Source organism: Tachypleus tridentatus, chromosome 6 (assembly GCF_004210375.1).
Source record: "Tachypleus tridentatus isolate NWPU-2018 chromosome 6, ASM421037v1, whole genome shotgun sequence".
In the NCBI taxonomy this organism is placed as follows: domain Eukaryota; kingdom Metazoa; phylum Arthropoda; class Merostomata; order Xiphosura; family Limulidae; genus Tachypleus; species Tachypleus tridentatus.
The window spans coordinates 139,812,746-139,830,074 of record NC_134830.1 but is presented as its reverse complement, the minus strand read 5'-3'; the positions used below and the strand labels follow the sequence as shown (position 1 = coordinate 139,830,074).

At 30.7% G+C, this 17,329-nt stretch overlaps 1 protein-coding gene across 3 annotated transcripts; it reads left to right on the top strand.

The window, feature by feature from the left end:
* The first annotated feature begins 6,616 nt into the window (after positions 1 to 6,616).
* Positions 6,617 to 15,163, top strand: mRpS18C (mitochondrial ribosomal protein S18C). 3 transcript variants are annotated; one of them, XM_076508248.1, is made up of 5 exons: positions 6,617 to 6,866; positions 8,534 to 8,622; positions 9,817 to 9,900; positions 10,471 to 10,597; positions 14,963 to 15,163. In XM_076508248.1, the coding sequence occupies exons 1-5, from the start codon at positions 6,773 to 6,775 to the stop codon at positions 15,016 to 15,018; spliced, it is 450 nt and encodes a 149-aa protein (XP_076364363.1). In that variant the 5' UTR covers positions 6,617 to 6,772; the 3' UTR covers positions 15,019 to 15,163. The 3 variants fall into 3 exon arrangements, with proteins under 3 accessions (XP_076364363.1, XP_076364362.1, XP_076364364.1); XM_076508247.1 differs by lacking the exon at positions 14,963 to 15,163 and adding an exon at positions 12,032 to 13,058; XM_076508249.1 differs by lacking the exon at positions 14,963 to 15,163 and adding an exon at positions 11,265 to 11,403.
* Positions 15,164 to 17,329: the final 2,166 nt, after the last annotated feature.

The following is a 17,329-nucleotide window of genomic DNA, read 5'->3' as shown; positions in this document are numbered from 1 at the left end:
GATTTTATGAAGAGGGTGTAAAGATACCAAAACTGACAAAAAGATCAAGAAGGTCAACACGAGTCATCATAATTCAGCATAACAATAATCTTTCAAATATAATTCCTGTTATTATTACCTATCAGTTTAATCTCAGAAACGTTTCATGAATTCTGAAAAAATATTTTCATCTCCTACAACTGAATGATTGTCTCAAACAGGCTTCCTGAAGTATCCGTTGTCTCTTTCCTGAAAAGCAAAGTTCTAAAAGATATCCATGTTTGCACAAAAGTGAATTACATCCCTCCCAAAAATGGTTGTCTTTCATGTAATAAAGTCCATTATCAAGCCTGCAAGTTTATAAAAACCACTAACTCGTATTATGATAAGCACAATTAAAGAAACTTTAAAATATCCAAAGAAATCAGTTGTGAAACAAAAAACACCATTTATTTTATACAGTGTAAAAAATTTTCAATCATTAATAAGTATGACATAAACAACCATAAAGATCTCCCCGTTGCTTTAACCAACCTGGTCATTCTCTTAACGATGTTGCTCTCAGTGGCATTGAAACAGGATTCAAAATTAAATCAGATACAAAAATAAAAGAAGCTTGTTGGATTGATAATCTGAACACTGTTCTACCTAGCAATCTAGATTCTGGAATTGGTGATCTCCGGTCATTGGTTTCATCTCTGTCAGTAAAATATTTTATTTCTTTCATCTAGTGTGGACCCTAACTTTCTTAAATCTTACCACTTGTTTAAGGTAATTTTTTGTAACTGTTTGTACGAATTATTACCTTAGCATCTGTTCTTTATTCATTTAAGTACAATCTTATATCACACACATTTAGCCCATTCTAAACCAAACTGTTTCTAACATAATATTACATAACACTTGTGGCCACCTACATTGTACTAAAAATGACAAACTTACAGCAGTACATAGAAAAATATACCAAGCACATGTTGGTAAACCGAATGACCTTCATGACGTCACTCAACTCCCTTTGTATATCACTCATTCATTCAAACCACCATTCCCAGTTTTCTTCTGAAGAAGAAAGGTCGTCTTTCAAAAGCCCCAAGAGTTTTCATCAGCTTCACTAAAGTTATTATTTTGATTTGTTCTAGATTACTATATCATTGTGTGTTTATTCTGAACCTATTTTAACATAAAAGCATACTGTATGTTTTTGTTGTGCCTTCACGTGATGTGACCTGTTTATAAAGGTAACCTTCCCTCTGACTTTTTATCCGATTTTAAACTTAAATAATAAAAAACAAACCTGTTTAATTCACGGAGCCTATAAATTAGAAAAATATTGAATTTTGTAGTTTATACATTTCATTTTATACTTTAAGCGCGTAGCTTCATGACAACAATATTAGGTTATATTTTTATTGCTAAGCAACAAGATATAAAAACCATTGTTGGGACACGTTACGAAAATGCACTGACTTTTTACAAATTAGAAGTTGTTATGTAAGGAATAATTTCTTTTCTATGTAATTTTTCGCTAGATTTTCTTATTAGAAACATCCGCGTGCATGCACGTGTCTGTGATTCATTTTTATAATTTCCAACAAAAAGAACTATTTATTTTCTATGTAATTTTTCGCATAAAAGATGCGGATTCGCACACACACGTAGCTAAATAGTAATTCTCAAGTGCACACCCTCAGGGTTTACTTAGTATGTTGCGACATTTCAGGTTTGTCCTAACGGTTACGCCCTTTTGTTATATATATACAAATTTGTAACATTTTTTTTTAATTTAGAAGAAACTGATTTTAGCAAAACATTTTTTATATTTATGAAACAATCTCATTCTAATTTGTGTGTCAAGATTTTATAATCATAAGTATCTTGTCATCAAAATATTTGGTACAAGAGTAGTTTTCTAAAGGTGTATAAATCCCTGATTGTACAAATGATTGGGCCTGGCATGGCCTAGCGCGTTAAGGCGTGCACTTCGTAATCTGAGGGTCGCGGGTTTGCGCCCGAGTTAAGCCAAAACATGTTCGCCCTCCCAGCCGTGGGGGCGTTATAATGTGACGTTCAATCCCACTTTTAGTTGGTAAAAGAGTAGCCCAAGAGTTGGCGGTGGGTGGTGATGACTAGCTGCCTTCCCTCTAGTCTTACACTGCTAAATTAGGGACGGCTAGCACAGATAGCCCTCGAGTAGCTTTGTGCGAAATTCCAAAAAAAATCCAAACAACAAAACAAATGCTTGTCTGAAATAAGAAAGAAAAAGAGTTGTTTTCACGTAAAATATATTGAAACTTTGGGTACAGAAGCGACGATTTTGTTGTCTTAACTTTATTGTTTATAAATTATCAACATCCTAGTGTTTTAATTAGTTTTTTTAATAAACTGTTACTATTTACAAGCTGAGCTTGTAGCTCATCTGGAGACTTATAATACTAAAAAATAGGTTTTGATACCCATGGTCGTTTGATGTATATAGACAACACATTTCCCTAAAATCTCACTTGTGTGACATTAGTAATGATGATTGGAGTTCATTCAAAGCGGTATGAGACCTCAATAATATAACTGGACAGAAGATCGGATTTCTTTTTGAATGTTTACTAGTTTAAATTGCTTCTTGAACTAAATAATTCACAAGAATAAATAAATAACGAGAATTGTGAATGTTCTTGAATTACTGTGTTGGTGAAGGGAGTTACATAACGCCACTGTTAATGTACAGTAGAACACCATGAAGACTTAGTTTTGTCAACTTTTATATGTTTAGAATTACTAAATAAAAGCTAAATCAATATTCATTTGATAAATTGGAGTTGTACATTTTTTTTTAGTCTTATGTCAAGTGGTAGTGAATATCTGGGACGCATTCATCAGGCAATAATATCAAGAAACTATAAGATAGGTATTAGAACGCGCTTATTACCAAAAGTTTGTTGTTTTTATACGCAAAGGGCTGTCTGTGATTTGCTAACCACTGGTATTTAAAACCGATTTCTAGCGCTATATGTCCGCAAACATATCACTTTGCTACTTGGGATATTACGAAGAGAAGATAGTTTCCTAGATATTAAGAATCTTGAACAATTTATTTTATCGCATAATATAAAAAAATGCAAGGAGGACATTTCATCTGTTACATATTTTTGGTGATTTTATTATTAAGTAACACACTAATGGGTGTGAATTTACATTTAGCAGAACCTAATTTCAAAAGTATGAATATACTTTAACAAAAGAGAAGCAAGTACGTTTCACATTTTTGATGGATGTCAATTTATAGAATATTTACTAGTGAAATACTTTATTTTGAAAATATTTTATTTTTACTTTTAATATAACTATTTGGTAGCGCCATGATGAAAAACCTGTTATCGCTATAAAAAAAAGTTCATTATAGCATATTATATTTTATAGTTGCAAGTCACCTTCGTTCTTTTTTACGTCAAATTATCTAAGCGTTCCTGTTTTATGGTATAACAAAAAATGTATACATATTATATGACCAGATGGCAATATGGATAGCAACCAATGAAAAGCATCCATCTCTTATATGAAATGGCCAGGTGGTTAAGGCACTCGACTTGTAATCCGAAGGTTTTGGGTTTGAATCCCCGTCACACCAAACATGCCTTTTCAGCCATGGGGACGTTATAATGTGACGTGTAATCCCACTATTCGTTGGTAAAAGAGTTGGCGGTGGGTGGTGATGACTACCTGCCTTCCCTCTATTTTTACACTGCAAAATTAGGGGCAGCTAGCGCAGATAGTTCTCGCGTAGCTTTGCGCATAATTGAAAACAAATCATGTTAAAATGCAGAAATTGTTTAATTTGCATAAAATTGTCAATCTTTTGCTTAGAAGCCTGACTCGCGAACTATTAGACCGCATCAACCAAAAGTAAATAAGAAACAGGTTGCTGTAGGATAATACGAAAAAAATATTATTAACGAAAACAGCCAACAAATGAAATTTACTAGCATAATTATTGAGATCCATACCACGCACAAATGCGTGGTTAATATTAAACATTTATACCTTTTACTTAGTTACTGGTCTAGTGGTTTTTCAACATTAAATTGTATGATTATCAGAAATCTTCCTTTCCATATACTTTTTTCTACTGGTAAGTTTGTTTAAAACATATTAACCATTACGGTTAACAAGTGATTGTGGTATATTAATGCAAACGAAAATATGCTGCGAATTATAGTTTGATTATGTAACGTAAGTAACTAATATTTTGTTGATACCGATTTAAATACTAAAAAAGAAACATTTGAAACATTAATGAACTGATTCGTCGCTGGATCGAAATATTTTAAACCGTTGGGACATTATAATGTGACAGTTCTATTCGTTGGTAAAAAACTTTCGAAATGTGTGGTGTTGACTAGGTAATTTTCTTGCATTCTTTCATTTCAAAATTAGGACTGGCTATCATAGGTTGCTCTCGAGTATATTTTCACAAAATTAATGGTAATTTCCGATCAAAACAAATCACTTACAGCGAAACTAAAAACTCATCTTTTATTGAGTATAGCTCGATAATTACATTTATTTTACGTAATCTCATAAATATTATGGAGAGTTATTTCATTAGTTGGGTATTCTCACAGTTATATTTCGTTTGTTTTAAATCGCAAAGCTACACCCTTGTGCAAATTAGTTGAAAAATTACGATTTTTTCAATTGTTGGCGTTTTATTTCTGAGAATCCAAAAATTACTCGCAAATTAATACATGATATGACCGCCTTTATTTTTCAAAAGATCATTAATCCGTTTTGGTATCGAGTCCACAAGTTGACTGCAATCGTTACTAATTTTTAGATCACGGTACCACACCTCACTTATGGCCTCAATTAGCTTATCTTTCGTAGTACAGTCTTTTCTTTATTCGCGTTGCAGTCATAAAATTATTCACAAGTGTCGATGTGTAGCACGGAGACAGATCTCACTGAAAAATACCAGATCCATCTGGAAATCTCTTTTTCAATTCTAGAACGACTCTTCTCTGCAAAATTTCGATGTACTGTGGTCCTCGCATCATACCTTATACGATATGCAAGTCTTCAACGTCATAGTAGCTGAAAAAGCCCAAAAACATCTTCAAGGGATGTTTTACGAACTGATTGATGTGAGATTCTCGAAGTTTCTCACCTGGAGATCTGCGAACATGCAAACTTCTTTGACCCTGTAAGAAGAAATGAGTCTCGTCACTGAATAACACCTTCTTCTATTGTTCTTGCGTTCAGTTCTTGTATTTCAGACCTCATTGATACCATTTTTTCTTCATTGAGTTGGTAAGAAGTTGTTTTATGACTGGTCTCCTTGCCCTTCTAACGCAATTTCGAATGACGTAATATTCCTCAAAATTTTGTCATATATCCCAAAAATAGATCGACCGTACTGCAAAACACAGCTAATGACACCGTCTGTGTGAAAAAATGACTATTAAAGGAAATCAGCGAGCCTACACCGGCCGCCATGCTGAAAATATTGTAAATTGACCATTTGTTTCAATTAATTTGCACAAGGGTGTATGTATTTCAGATATGTATTATATTAACACTGTAATAACAAACTGTCACTATTATTCAACGATTAATAATACCGTATCAACAAAACTGCCAAAGTTCACGTTTTCTTATCAATATCTATTTAGACCTTGTGGAGAATGTTATCTGCAGTCGATACATTTGCAGATAACGTTTAAAACTCACAGAGACAGTTAAGCTTGTTTTGTTTTGTTTTTAATTTCCCTTAACGCCACTCCAGGGCTGTCTGCACTAGCAGTCCCTGACATAGTAGAGACAGACTAGAGGAAATAACTCGAGTCAACACCACCCATCGCCATCTATTAGGCTACTCTTTACTAACGAACATTAGAATTAACCGTGACATTATAACGTTCCTACGACTGAAAGAACGAGCATTGTCGGTGACGAGGACCGAACCTGCGAACCTCAGATCACGAGTCGAGTGCTTTAATCCCCAGTTCATGCCAGGTCATAACAGTAGAGGTGGAAATGAAGTTAAATATTCCTTTTTATTGTCGAGTAAACACAACGATCTTTAAGGTAAACCATAACAAGTTTAAAAATACAACCTTATCTACAGTTATGATATATATATATATATACATGTATACATATATATATGTATGTAGCGTGTTCACGGCTGGTATCAAACCCATACCTATCAACCTTATAAAATATCAAAGCTGCCGCTGTGTCATCGAGTTGGGCGAAAGCAGTTAAAAGTTTGAGTACCATGAAATATGAATGAAAAAATGTTAGTAAAATTTTCGTTATGTATTTCATTAAAGTTGTATTTAAATAGTATACAACCGGATTCAGCGTCTTCATCAAGGATATCTTTATATTATTAAATGTTTTCAAAGCGCAATTAAATAGATTAATTTTTATGTTTACTATTTTCTCACTTAGTACTGTACGAACGTTTTTGTTTTGGTTGTTTTCGGGGAAAATGTAGATATTTTTATTTGGGAATGAACGACAGGAGAAAGAAATAATGATAGGAAATTTATAAATATTTATAAGGACGGATGTGAAAATATGTACAATTTAAAAAAAATAATTTTATACTTTTTCAAAACAACCTATTTATGGATATGTTATACGTCTTGTGTACTCAAAAGATGTCGCTGTGGTAGATTATGTTTGGAGCAATGCGTGATAATATACGTGAGCACTGAATATGTATTTAACCATAATCAAAAGAAATTAAAACTAATAAGAAATTTAAATTCAGTCTATACAATTTTTATATCAAATGATTGCAGTTATAAAAATGTTCTCTAATAGTATACGACCAATTACGTATATTCTTCGAGAATGTCGATTTGTAAACAGAAGAACCGTATTGGGTGAGTTATAAATTAACTGAAAGTATTTGAGTCTAATTTAAGTGTGCCAATTTCAGATTTTCTCACTTTGGTTCGATTTAAGTTTCTAATAAAAACCGCGGTTGTTTTTTTTTTAATGGCATGGAAATTATCATATCACAGGGTTTCGGTTTAACTTTAAATACTGGCTTCATCAATTCACTTCTGCTGAAGTAAAATAACAAAAGTAAAATTACTAAAGATTTCGGTAAAATGAAACAAAAAAGATTAACGATTCTCTTTCTGAAAGAGAGAAACTAATTGTTGTGAACACCGTCTATTGATGATATGTCAGAGTACCTTATCATGGTTCCATAGTGTTAAGCTGGTAGATATCTATACCCAAGTTGGAAAATAAGGAAACGAGACAGCTTTTTTCATATTAAGAAGTATAAACTCATGTGGTTTTGCTTTGTACATTTCTTGATTTATGGAAGAATTGGCTGAAAGCTCACAAAATCAAGGAGAAGTCAATTCTACAACTGCAAAAAAACAACAAAAAAAACAATAATATTTGATAAAGCATAATAATAACAACCTTTAAAAATTCTGTTTGTAAATTTTTGGTTTAGTTTAGTTTTGATCCAAAATAATTTTTTTCTGTTTTATTTTATATTTGATTTCAGAATTCCTAGTTTTGCTAGTATAGTACAAGTTCTAGTATAAGTTACATATTTATATTTCAACAGGATGTTTCTAATGTGCATTTTTAAAATGTTGTGTTTCTGCAATTACAGAGTAAGAAAAAAAACTAAAATATTTTAACTTTGAAATGGAAAGCATTCGAAAAACTTCATATTTCTAAAATGAAGGTCATTTATACTGTTCTACAGACTGTAAGTTTGTTTTTAAGTAAAAGCATAGTAATCATTATTTTTCATTATTTTTACTTTGCTTTTGGTTTTTGAAATATATAAAAAACAATAGGAAACTCAGTTGGGAAAAAAGTAGAAATTTTAACATTTTGATTTGAATAATGCAGTATGTGTTATGATAACAGGTGTAACAAATTTACTTGCTGTGTGACTACAGGACCACTTTCAGATATTTTTACATGCTATTATTACAGTTGTGACAACTTTACTAGTTAATAATATAATATGAAGGGAATAACAAATACGTTCACAAACTTCTTTACACTAGAAATATGTGATGAACTTTTTATATAAATACAGAAAATATTGTGCTCTCTTTCTTGATTTGTTCTAGAATGAACAAGAAAACGTGTAACACTTTTGTTTGAACTCAGAAGTTTTATTTAATCTGTAAAGATTGAAAACACAAACTTATCTACAGAATTCTGTTAACTCTTTGTAAGAAATACTGTAATATCCAGCAACACAATTTATTAAAAGATTTTACCTGCAGTAGTTGTATGTATTATCCATCTGTTTTGTATAGATTTGAGTGACAAATTTGTTTGACACACATCAGTAATGTTTGTATCATCAAACAAGTGGAATTTCACAGTTGTTTCAGTAGGTTTATTTTAAAATATTCTTTCTTGTAACTAGCATAAACACAACATATTGATATCTTACTGTGGAGAAATGAAGGATAATTTATCATGTATGATTTTAATCATCAGGTTATGAACTTAATAACTTATCTTTTGTAGTTTTTACATAAAATTTTTGTTTGATAAATAGGAATGAAATTTTCCAGTGCTGCTGAAAGGGGCATAGATTATGAAGCACTTGATGAAAAAACCAGTTCTTCGGATTCAACAGATGATTTGGTACTTTGGTGTTTATCAGTTGGGATGGGGCTTAGATAATCATGAATGTTCTTATTAGTAAGACTGTGTCACTGTCAAAGTTTGTTGGTTACTAATGATGTGATGATTATGTGGAATAACCAATTGTAATATTATTTTTGGAAGTTATGTTGTTTTTATTATATCTTTGTTTTTTATCCACATTACAAGGAAAACAAACATTTATGTTTTATATTAAACATAATTGTCCATAGTTGACAATCACCAAGTTAAGTTAGATAATTAAGAACCTGATACAATTCTTAGAATTTATTATGTTTGAAGTGAAAGTTATGTCAATGATTTTATACAAAAATTAAGCCATACATTTTTTTGTGTGTTTCTTTGCTATAAAGTTATCCTGGCTAGTGAAATGTATAAAAATAAGAAAAATTCAAAATCTGTGCAACTAATTTGTGATGTTTATTTCATCTTAGTAATTAACAGAGAAAACATTGCAAACATTGGTTTTGATGAACCAGTCATTGATCATATCTCAACACTACTAGTTATTTATTAGTACACCTAAAAAAAAACTTAATTTCCTTTGTTTTGTAGAGGTTTTGTACTTTTGTAGAAGTTTCCTAGCAAAAGTAAAGAAAAAATCAGTAACCAATGTTTGTTGTGTGTGCATGTCTTTCATACAAAAGAAATAACAATGTGGAACATTGGTATGAACTCAGACAGAGTGTCTTCCATACAGCCAGTGCATGGTATTTGTTTAATTCCTTCATGTACGTACAGGTTAATTTCCTGCTTATTTTATCTTGTTACAAAACCTGTTATAATATTAATGGTTAATTAATATAATCACTCTACTATTGTATTCTATTCTGCATAACTAGCTTTTTTTTGTTAATATGATGTTTACTAGTGAAAAATGTCAGGTGTGAGCTGTAATAATTAATTACTTCAAATATAAATCACTTGTATTCACTTACGTGATGTTTGTTTGTGGTAAAAATGGTGTTAATAATAATACAGCAAATTTATCAAATTAAATGAAGTATTGAATAAGATGCTTTTAATACATTTAATGTGCAATAGATTGTAAAAAACAAATGTATCAATTGTGAATTTTAACATTTCTTAACAAGACAGTATTAACTACTGTTATTTATACATTTTACTTACCTCGAGGGAATTAAAATCATGGGTGCAAATATTTACTTTTAGCCAGTACAAGACATGAAGAATCCATATGAAAAAGAAAAGATAAAGTGCATATTGTGTAAATATGGTATCCATGTGGACTACAAAGTAAGATGTTTGTGTGTAAAAACATTTCTTTCTGTATTATCAGACATTTTTCAGTTTTAATGTTAAATTTCATTTGAATTTTTTTTTAAACAAAATGTTGTAAACTTTGATTTACTCACTAAAGGTATTTAGTATTGGTCAAGACATGAGCTGCCTTTCTTCCAATTCCAGTTTAGGTGACTGGGTTCTGTCTATAGCTCTTATAGAAAAGTGATCACAACCAATCTGTTTAATTTATTGTTATCAATTACTGTCTATATTTTTTGTTATGTTTTTAGTACTTTGCATCTTTTGTAAGTAATAACATTACTTCTTCTACCAGTATATTCTTAAGATGTTTGACACTGGTCTTTCTACCAGCTTTCTTTTGTATTATATTTTATTCCATCATATTGTATTGTATTACATTATATTGCATTACATCATATCATATTACATTTATTATATTGTATCATATTATATTACATTAAATTGTATCATATTTAATTATATTGTATTGTGTCATATTGCATTGTATTATATTTTATTATATTATATTGTATATTTATTTAATAAAGTTTCATTTTACAGAATGTCAGGTTGTTGAGCCAGTTCGTTTCACCGTATACAGGAAGGATTTATGACAAGCATATTACAGGTCTCTGTGACAGGCAGCAAAAAAGAGTAAAACATGAAATACTAAAAGCACAGAACTTTGGTAAGTTTGTCAATTTTGAAAAATGGTAAGTCATCACTGTAAAGTTCATTTAAAAATTTTATGACAAGTCATCACTGTAAAGTTCATTTAATAATTTGATGTAAAGATACGTGAAGGATTTGTTAAATCTGATATGTTGAGGAAGGCAGTTATGCAAAAGTACACAGCACCAATCTTGGGCTACTCTTTCTAGTCATTAGTGAGTTTTGACAGTTATTCTTTTAGTGCACTCACAGCCTCAAAGTGCATAGGTCAATTTTGTTGCCATGCAGTGTCTCAGCAGTAAAGGCTTATGATGCTAAAAGGCATTTACAAAAACTGTTGCATGATACCTTTGAAAGTTATCTGATTCACCAGTGTATAATTATCACCATATTTCTAGAGACTTTATGAAATGTTGTTAGTCTTAATGTATACACCCAACAACTAGTTGTATTACTGTCCTTAATACTAGAATTCAATAAAAAAATGCACATGATTGCAGCAGTCTGCTCTGATGGAATACAGCTGCCAAGTTTTACTCTTTGTCTATTTTATTCCTTATGAAAACGTACATTTTGTTTGTTGAGGTCTAAGTATTATTTACCTTGATTTAAATTGTATTTTTAAGTCTTGAATAACTTGATAACAAATTAGGGAGACTTGATAAAGCTTGCATTTCTTGTAGATGTGACTGCCACAAAACACTGTACTGAACATGGATGAATGGAAATTGTTATTCAAAAAACAAGCAAGTTACATGTTTTTAAACTTATCTTTCAACATAATTCTGGTAGTACATTTCATGAGTATTGTGTAACAATTTTTATAGAAAGCTAAAATATGTGAAAGTATCGAATACTCGTATACCAAAGCATTTTGTGTGTGTTTATATACACACACACACACACACGTGCTTTAAAGAGAAAATGTATATATAGATGAATATTTAAAAGTTAAAGGTTAGATATTCTATGTAAAATAATTAGGATAACATATTGTTGGAATTAATTGTTATTTTGATTTTTTTTGTTGACATGTATGGCATTAAAAACTGTTTAACGGATAAATTCATGGGCCCATACACATCTTCATACATAAATAGTTTAGAATGTTAGCCTCACCAAAATTGTGTGATTGATTCTACTGAAATACAAAACAAATAAACATTGGATTTTAAGTATTTTGCAACCTTTGCTCTGGTTTTGTTCTTGGATTTTTGTAATATAATTGAAATAATATGAAATTTAATGGCAGTTGAGAGAGGTGATCTTTTAATAAAACATGGATTGGTTCATCAAAGACAACAATGGATGTTTGAATGTGAAAACCAATAGAAATATTTATATTTTAAATTATTGCTTAGAGTAGGAATTACAGTAGTGATTTGAGAAATACGACATCAATGTTATTCTCTGTGTAAATAATTTAATACCATATTGCATTTTTTTGCAGGTTTCATGCCCACTGTTACAAAGGAAATCAGATTTTTTAAAGACCCCAAGCTCTTTGACCCGTTCAGCCCAAAGCGACCCCACCCACACTAAATATGTGTGTCATTAATGTAAAGAATGCTATAAACATTATAGTTTTAGAGAAATATTTTGTACTAAGGAATGTAATACAGATGGTTCAAATCAGATGGAACACATTTCTGATTCTTAATTTACTGTCATTATATGTTGTCTCCAGTATAAGTTTTTGTGTCCAGGTTTAAAATTTCCTTAATTTCTTACAAATAATAAATTTTAGGAAATGCAACATTGTTTTAAAATAGTCATTGTTCTAATACTCTGGAAAGGTGAACTGAACTTTGCGTAATTTCAGTAATGACTGTTTTGTAAGTGAGTTAATGATGAATATTTGGTTTAATCTTACAACCACTTGTTGATTCAGGAGTGTTGTGATATAATTTATATTGAGATTTTCAATCTCCAATACAGTGCAAACACAAAGCAGAAAAAGACCCATTAGTACTTAGTAGCTTTGCCTTTTACATGTTTGAAAGGGTTCATGTTCAGTAGAGTATATCAAAAGTGTATTGTGGATTCTTCAGACAAGATCACTTGTTTTAGAGGGGTTCGTATTTGTATGTTGAGTCATATTTCATATGAGTCAAGCTGTAGGTCTCTCAAATATTGTCACCCAAATTAACAAAAAGAAAATATAATAAATTTTGTTTACATATATGGCCTATCTAATATATACTAATGAGCAGATATGAAAGTTGAAAACTATAAAAATAAATACAATGCATAATCAGTCTGTTTCAGTCCAATAACCAAAGAAACAGCAAAGCAATCATGAACACTTTGTTATTTCATAAGTTAAAAACTTGATATATTAATAAACATCTTTGTATTTTTAGTGATGTAAGTTATAATATTTGACAGTTTGTGTTGCAGCATCTGTCATTAATGGAATAACTTCATTTGACTTGATTTTATGTAAAAACTTGCTAATAAAATTAAAATTATATCAGCATCAGTGTGTTTTGCAAATTGGTTGGAGATAAATGACTCATTTAGGTTCAATGATTTTTTTCTTTACAATTTACAGCTGATGTGTTGTAAAAGAGGAAGGCTGCATTAAATGCTTTTTCTCTTCAATTATACTTTGTGTTATGTCTTATAATGTATCTCGGATGGCTTTTTAATTTTTTGCATTATGTATTATGATTTCAAATAGCCTGAAATTTGAATTTAGAAGTGAATTGAATGTTGGTATATATCAAATTTATGAAATTTGCCAACAAGTTTGATCCACAATTTTACTTTATTAACACAAATATATTTTAATATACAAACAATAATATAATTTACAATAAATAATGGTTATTATAAATAATGATTTATGTGCAAAAGTTTTACAAACTTACTTACATTGCTAAGTCTTCTATCTGGTCTGGAAATAAATATTGTACTGACAGTTCACAATGAACAAATTAATTCCATGTTAATACAAAGGTACACTTCACTTGATGAGAAGCTAGGTAGCTTCTTCTCATGTGGGTGTTTTCTTATGAAAATGTTTAATTTCCTTGTAGGAATATTAACTGAAGTTAAATGGTTTGTAATTTTCAAAATCTGTAAACGTTCCTAGTCAAATATCTATAGTTTCCTGATTGATAAGTGTTTATCACAGTTATAGCTTCTGAGATTTATAGTGTAATAACTGTAGCAAATCAACAATATTATTGTATCTTGGCATGTAAATTTATAAACTTTTAGGGTGAGGTTCTTAAAAGTTCAATTGGCAACAATATCCAAAGATACATTAGTGCTTTCCTAAAACGTATGTAATTGATTCTTCCACTTGAGAATCGTCTACAAATTCAGAAAATAAGCGAGAATTTCGCAATACACACTTAACAATATAGGTTAAATGCATTTCTAAATATATATTTAAAACATGAATATTAAAATTGAAACATAATAGTAAATTCATTACAGTTGAAGAAATTAATTCTTTTATAAGAGTTATTTTAAATTCAGGTGGTAACCTGAATAGTTTGGTAATCTTCAGAGAGGTATCTTTAGATGACATGGAATAAAAATTAAACTTAATAGTTTTAAACTGAGTGAAATACATTATTTAAGTAAGAATTATTTAAAAAAAATATTTAACAAGGATGTAGGATTGTGACCTTGGAAAACAGATAATACGTTATCAATTGTTAAGGACAGAATCTTCAAACCCTAGTATGACACAACTAAAATAGCTTTACAATATTCTGTATGTCATAAAAACTGTTACACCATTGTGCATCAGAGCAATGGATGGGTGTGTTTCAGTGTTTGTGTACTTGGAATTTGAAGCCATGGATTCATAGGTAGTGCACTTTTATTGCAAAAATTCACAATTAACCTAGTAGCCGTGAAGTGTTACAAAATCAATAATCAAATCCTACTGTTTTGTCTGTTGAGCAATCCAGGAGTTGGCGGTGAATGATGTTAACTAGTTTTCCTCCCTCTAGTTCATCAGTTTAAAATTAGAGAGACATCTATGTATAGGTAGACTTTTTTTGTAGCTTTGCACTGCAATTCTAAATGTGAAAAAATTGTTAAAGCTTGAAGATACATTAAAGGAACATTCTTCTTATTGAAATTGTTCAAGATTCAAAGAGAGACATACTGCAGTGAATCAGGAAGTAAAAACTTGGAGATGAAACCTTGCATAATGAACGTATTAACCACAAAGAAAGAAAAAAGAATTATAATTTTGTTTTTAACTTTATTCTATTATAAATACTTGGTACATAAACTTAACATGTTTTTCATCTCCTTGTGTTGGTATAGAATGTTTCAAACATTTTATTTTTTTCAGGTGTGTCTGCATTTACCAGATAACACATACATCAAATTTCTTTTGTTCCTTTCCTTCTAGGTACCTATTCTATGTGCCATTCGCCTGATATTTTACTTTTGTCTTCCTGTGGATGAGATGTCTACAGGATTAACCATATGATTTGTAATTTTGGAGAGTGAGGTTTTTTTTACTGACCTGTCAACTGGTGTTTAACACTGCAACCTCCCTTCTGATCTGCGAGAATGACAGTCGCATAGATAAATGCAAGTTACCTTGAGGAAGTGGGGTGTTATAGTTTCAGTATATTACTTGAATTTGATGACGAGGAATCCATTTTTCAGAAAACAAGAGTTGGGTAATAACTTGAATAGGTAACAAAGAAAACTATTACAAATGTAAAACATTTCGACAAGAGTTTTCTTTATTACTCATCCAAGCCATCTGTAAACTTGTATATTACTTAATGTTTCCTGAGATTGGAGTAAATAAGTATATTTAGATACTTCTCTGATTAACTTCAGTTTCTAGGACAGTACAGAAATGGTTCGTATTCTTGAATAAAAATAGTTTTTACTGTTTTACGTTGTTTTCAGTTTTTCTTTTGGAAGCTCAGAAAGTTCTGAATTTCTCTTTAATAAATATTATGGTGGAGTCAACTGTTATTCTACAAAATTGTACTTTTCACTCTTGGAGGAACTAGGTTTGCATGAAAATACTACAAGCGTACTAGAGTGAAAATTAATAAATAAGAATTTCACGGAAAAAGTAGTTTTAAATTCACACATGTTTAAATATTTTCTTTTTTGTGTGAGATACGCATCACTTAAGTCTGTGATTTATCTTTTATAGTTTTATTGGTTAAGGAAGAAATATATTCTTTCCTTCGTGTTTGAAATATTATACTGTAGAATCCAATCCCTAACGTAATCCATTCAACGAAAACAATGGTTAAGTTAAGCGATTACAGCTTATGATATAGATGGCGCTTTGAATGATTAATCATTACCGTAAATCTGATTTTCAAATTAGTTCTATAAAATTGATCAAAATACAACTCAACAACAATCTGGTTCGTATTATAACAATTGTTGTTCATGCACTTTGATTATATGAATAGCATCTTAATCATTACGGTGTCTGTCGTATCTCTACTGGTCTGATGTGCTCGGGTAGTTTTGATTTGAATATCGAGCAAAGCTACACGAGGGCTATATGCGCTTGCCGTCTCTAATTTATCAGTGTAAGACTAGAAGGAAGGCAACTAGCCATCACCACCCACCGTCAACTCTTGGGCTACTATTTCACTAACAAATAGTGGGATTAACCGACACTTATAACGCACGCACGACTGAAAGGGCAAGCATGTTTGGTGTGACGGGGATTCGAACCCGCGACCCTCATATTACGAGTCGAGTTTACCATTTGGCCATGACGGGCCCTGCTGTGGTTGTGAGAATAGCTTCGTCGGCATTGGATGTGACAAATATAGTGTCGTTGATATATTAGTACATAATCTTTCTTGCTTTCAATAATTATTAAAAATAATTACATCAAAGGAATGCTGCTAGTATTGTGTATATATAAAAATATATATTTAATACACAGGTGAAAAAAATGTGATCAAAATCTTAATTGAAATAAAACATATTTAAATAATAAAGTAAAACTTATCTATCTCATCACTGATGTGAAAACGAGTTCCTTTCAAAACAGATCATGATACACATGTATATAAAATCACGCAGTGTTCCATGCAAAGTGCTGTCGGGTGGTTCAGTGGCAGTAAATGAAAAAACATAGTAGCCTAACATTTTGTAATAACGGCGAAAAATAGAAAATAACAAGAAGAATAAGACATGAAACAACAGCGAAGGAAAACAAAGTAGAATGATTAAATCTCAAGTTAATATTAAATATCTCAGACCTCTGTGTAAAAATAATTTTAATACTGATTAAATACTTTATATTGATAAAGGTAAATTTAGCGTGATTATACATATATAGCTCATTCGTATAAAAATGAATAAATAAACTTAATAGAATGCGTATGTGTTTTCTTATAACAAAGAAAATGGAGAAAGGAGTGTGCGTTTGTGTCTTTTCTTACAGTAAAGTCCCATCGGGCTATCTGTTGTGTCCACTGAGGGAAATTGAACCTTTGATTTTAGCTTTGCAAATCCGTAGGCAAGATGGGGACAGAGAAAGTAACCATGGTGGACAAATTTTTGTTAACAATATTAAAAATGTGTTTATGCATGGTATTGGAAATCTCACAGTTAAAAAATACTGAATTTCTGAATAATTTTGAGAGACTAAATTTCGGGATAGGACGATTTAATATTTACGTGCGTGAATTTCTTAAATATTAAGTGTAATTTTTATTTTTTCTCCTTTTTGTTTTATTGTGTAAACCGTATATTATCTTAAATAAAATGCATACTTTAA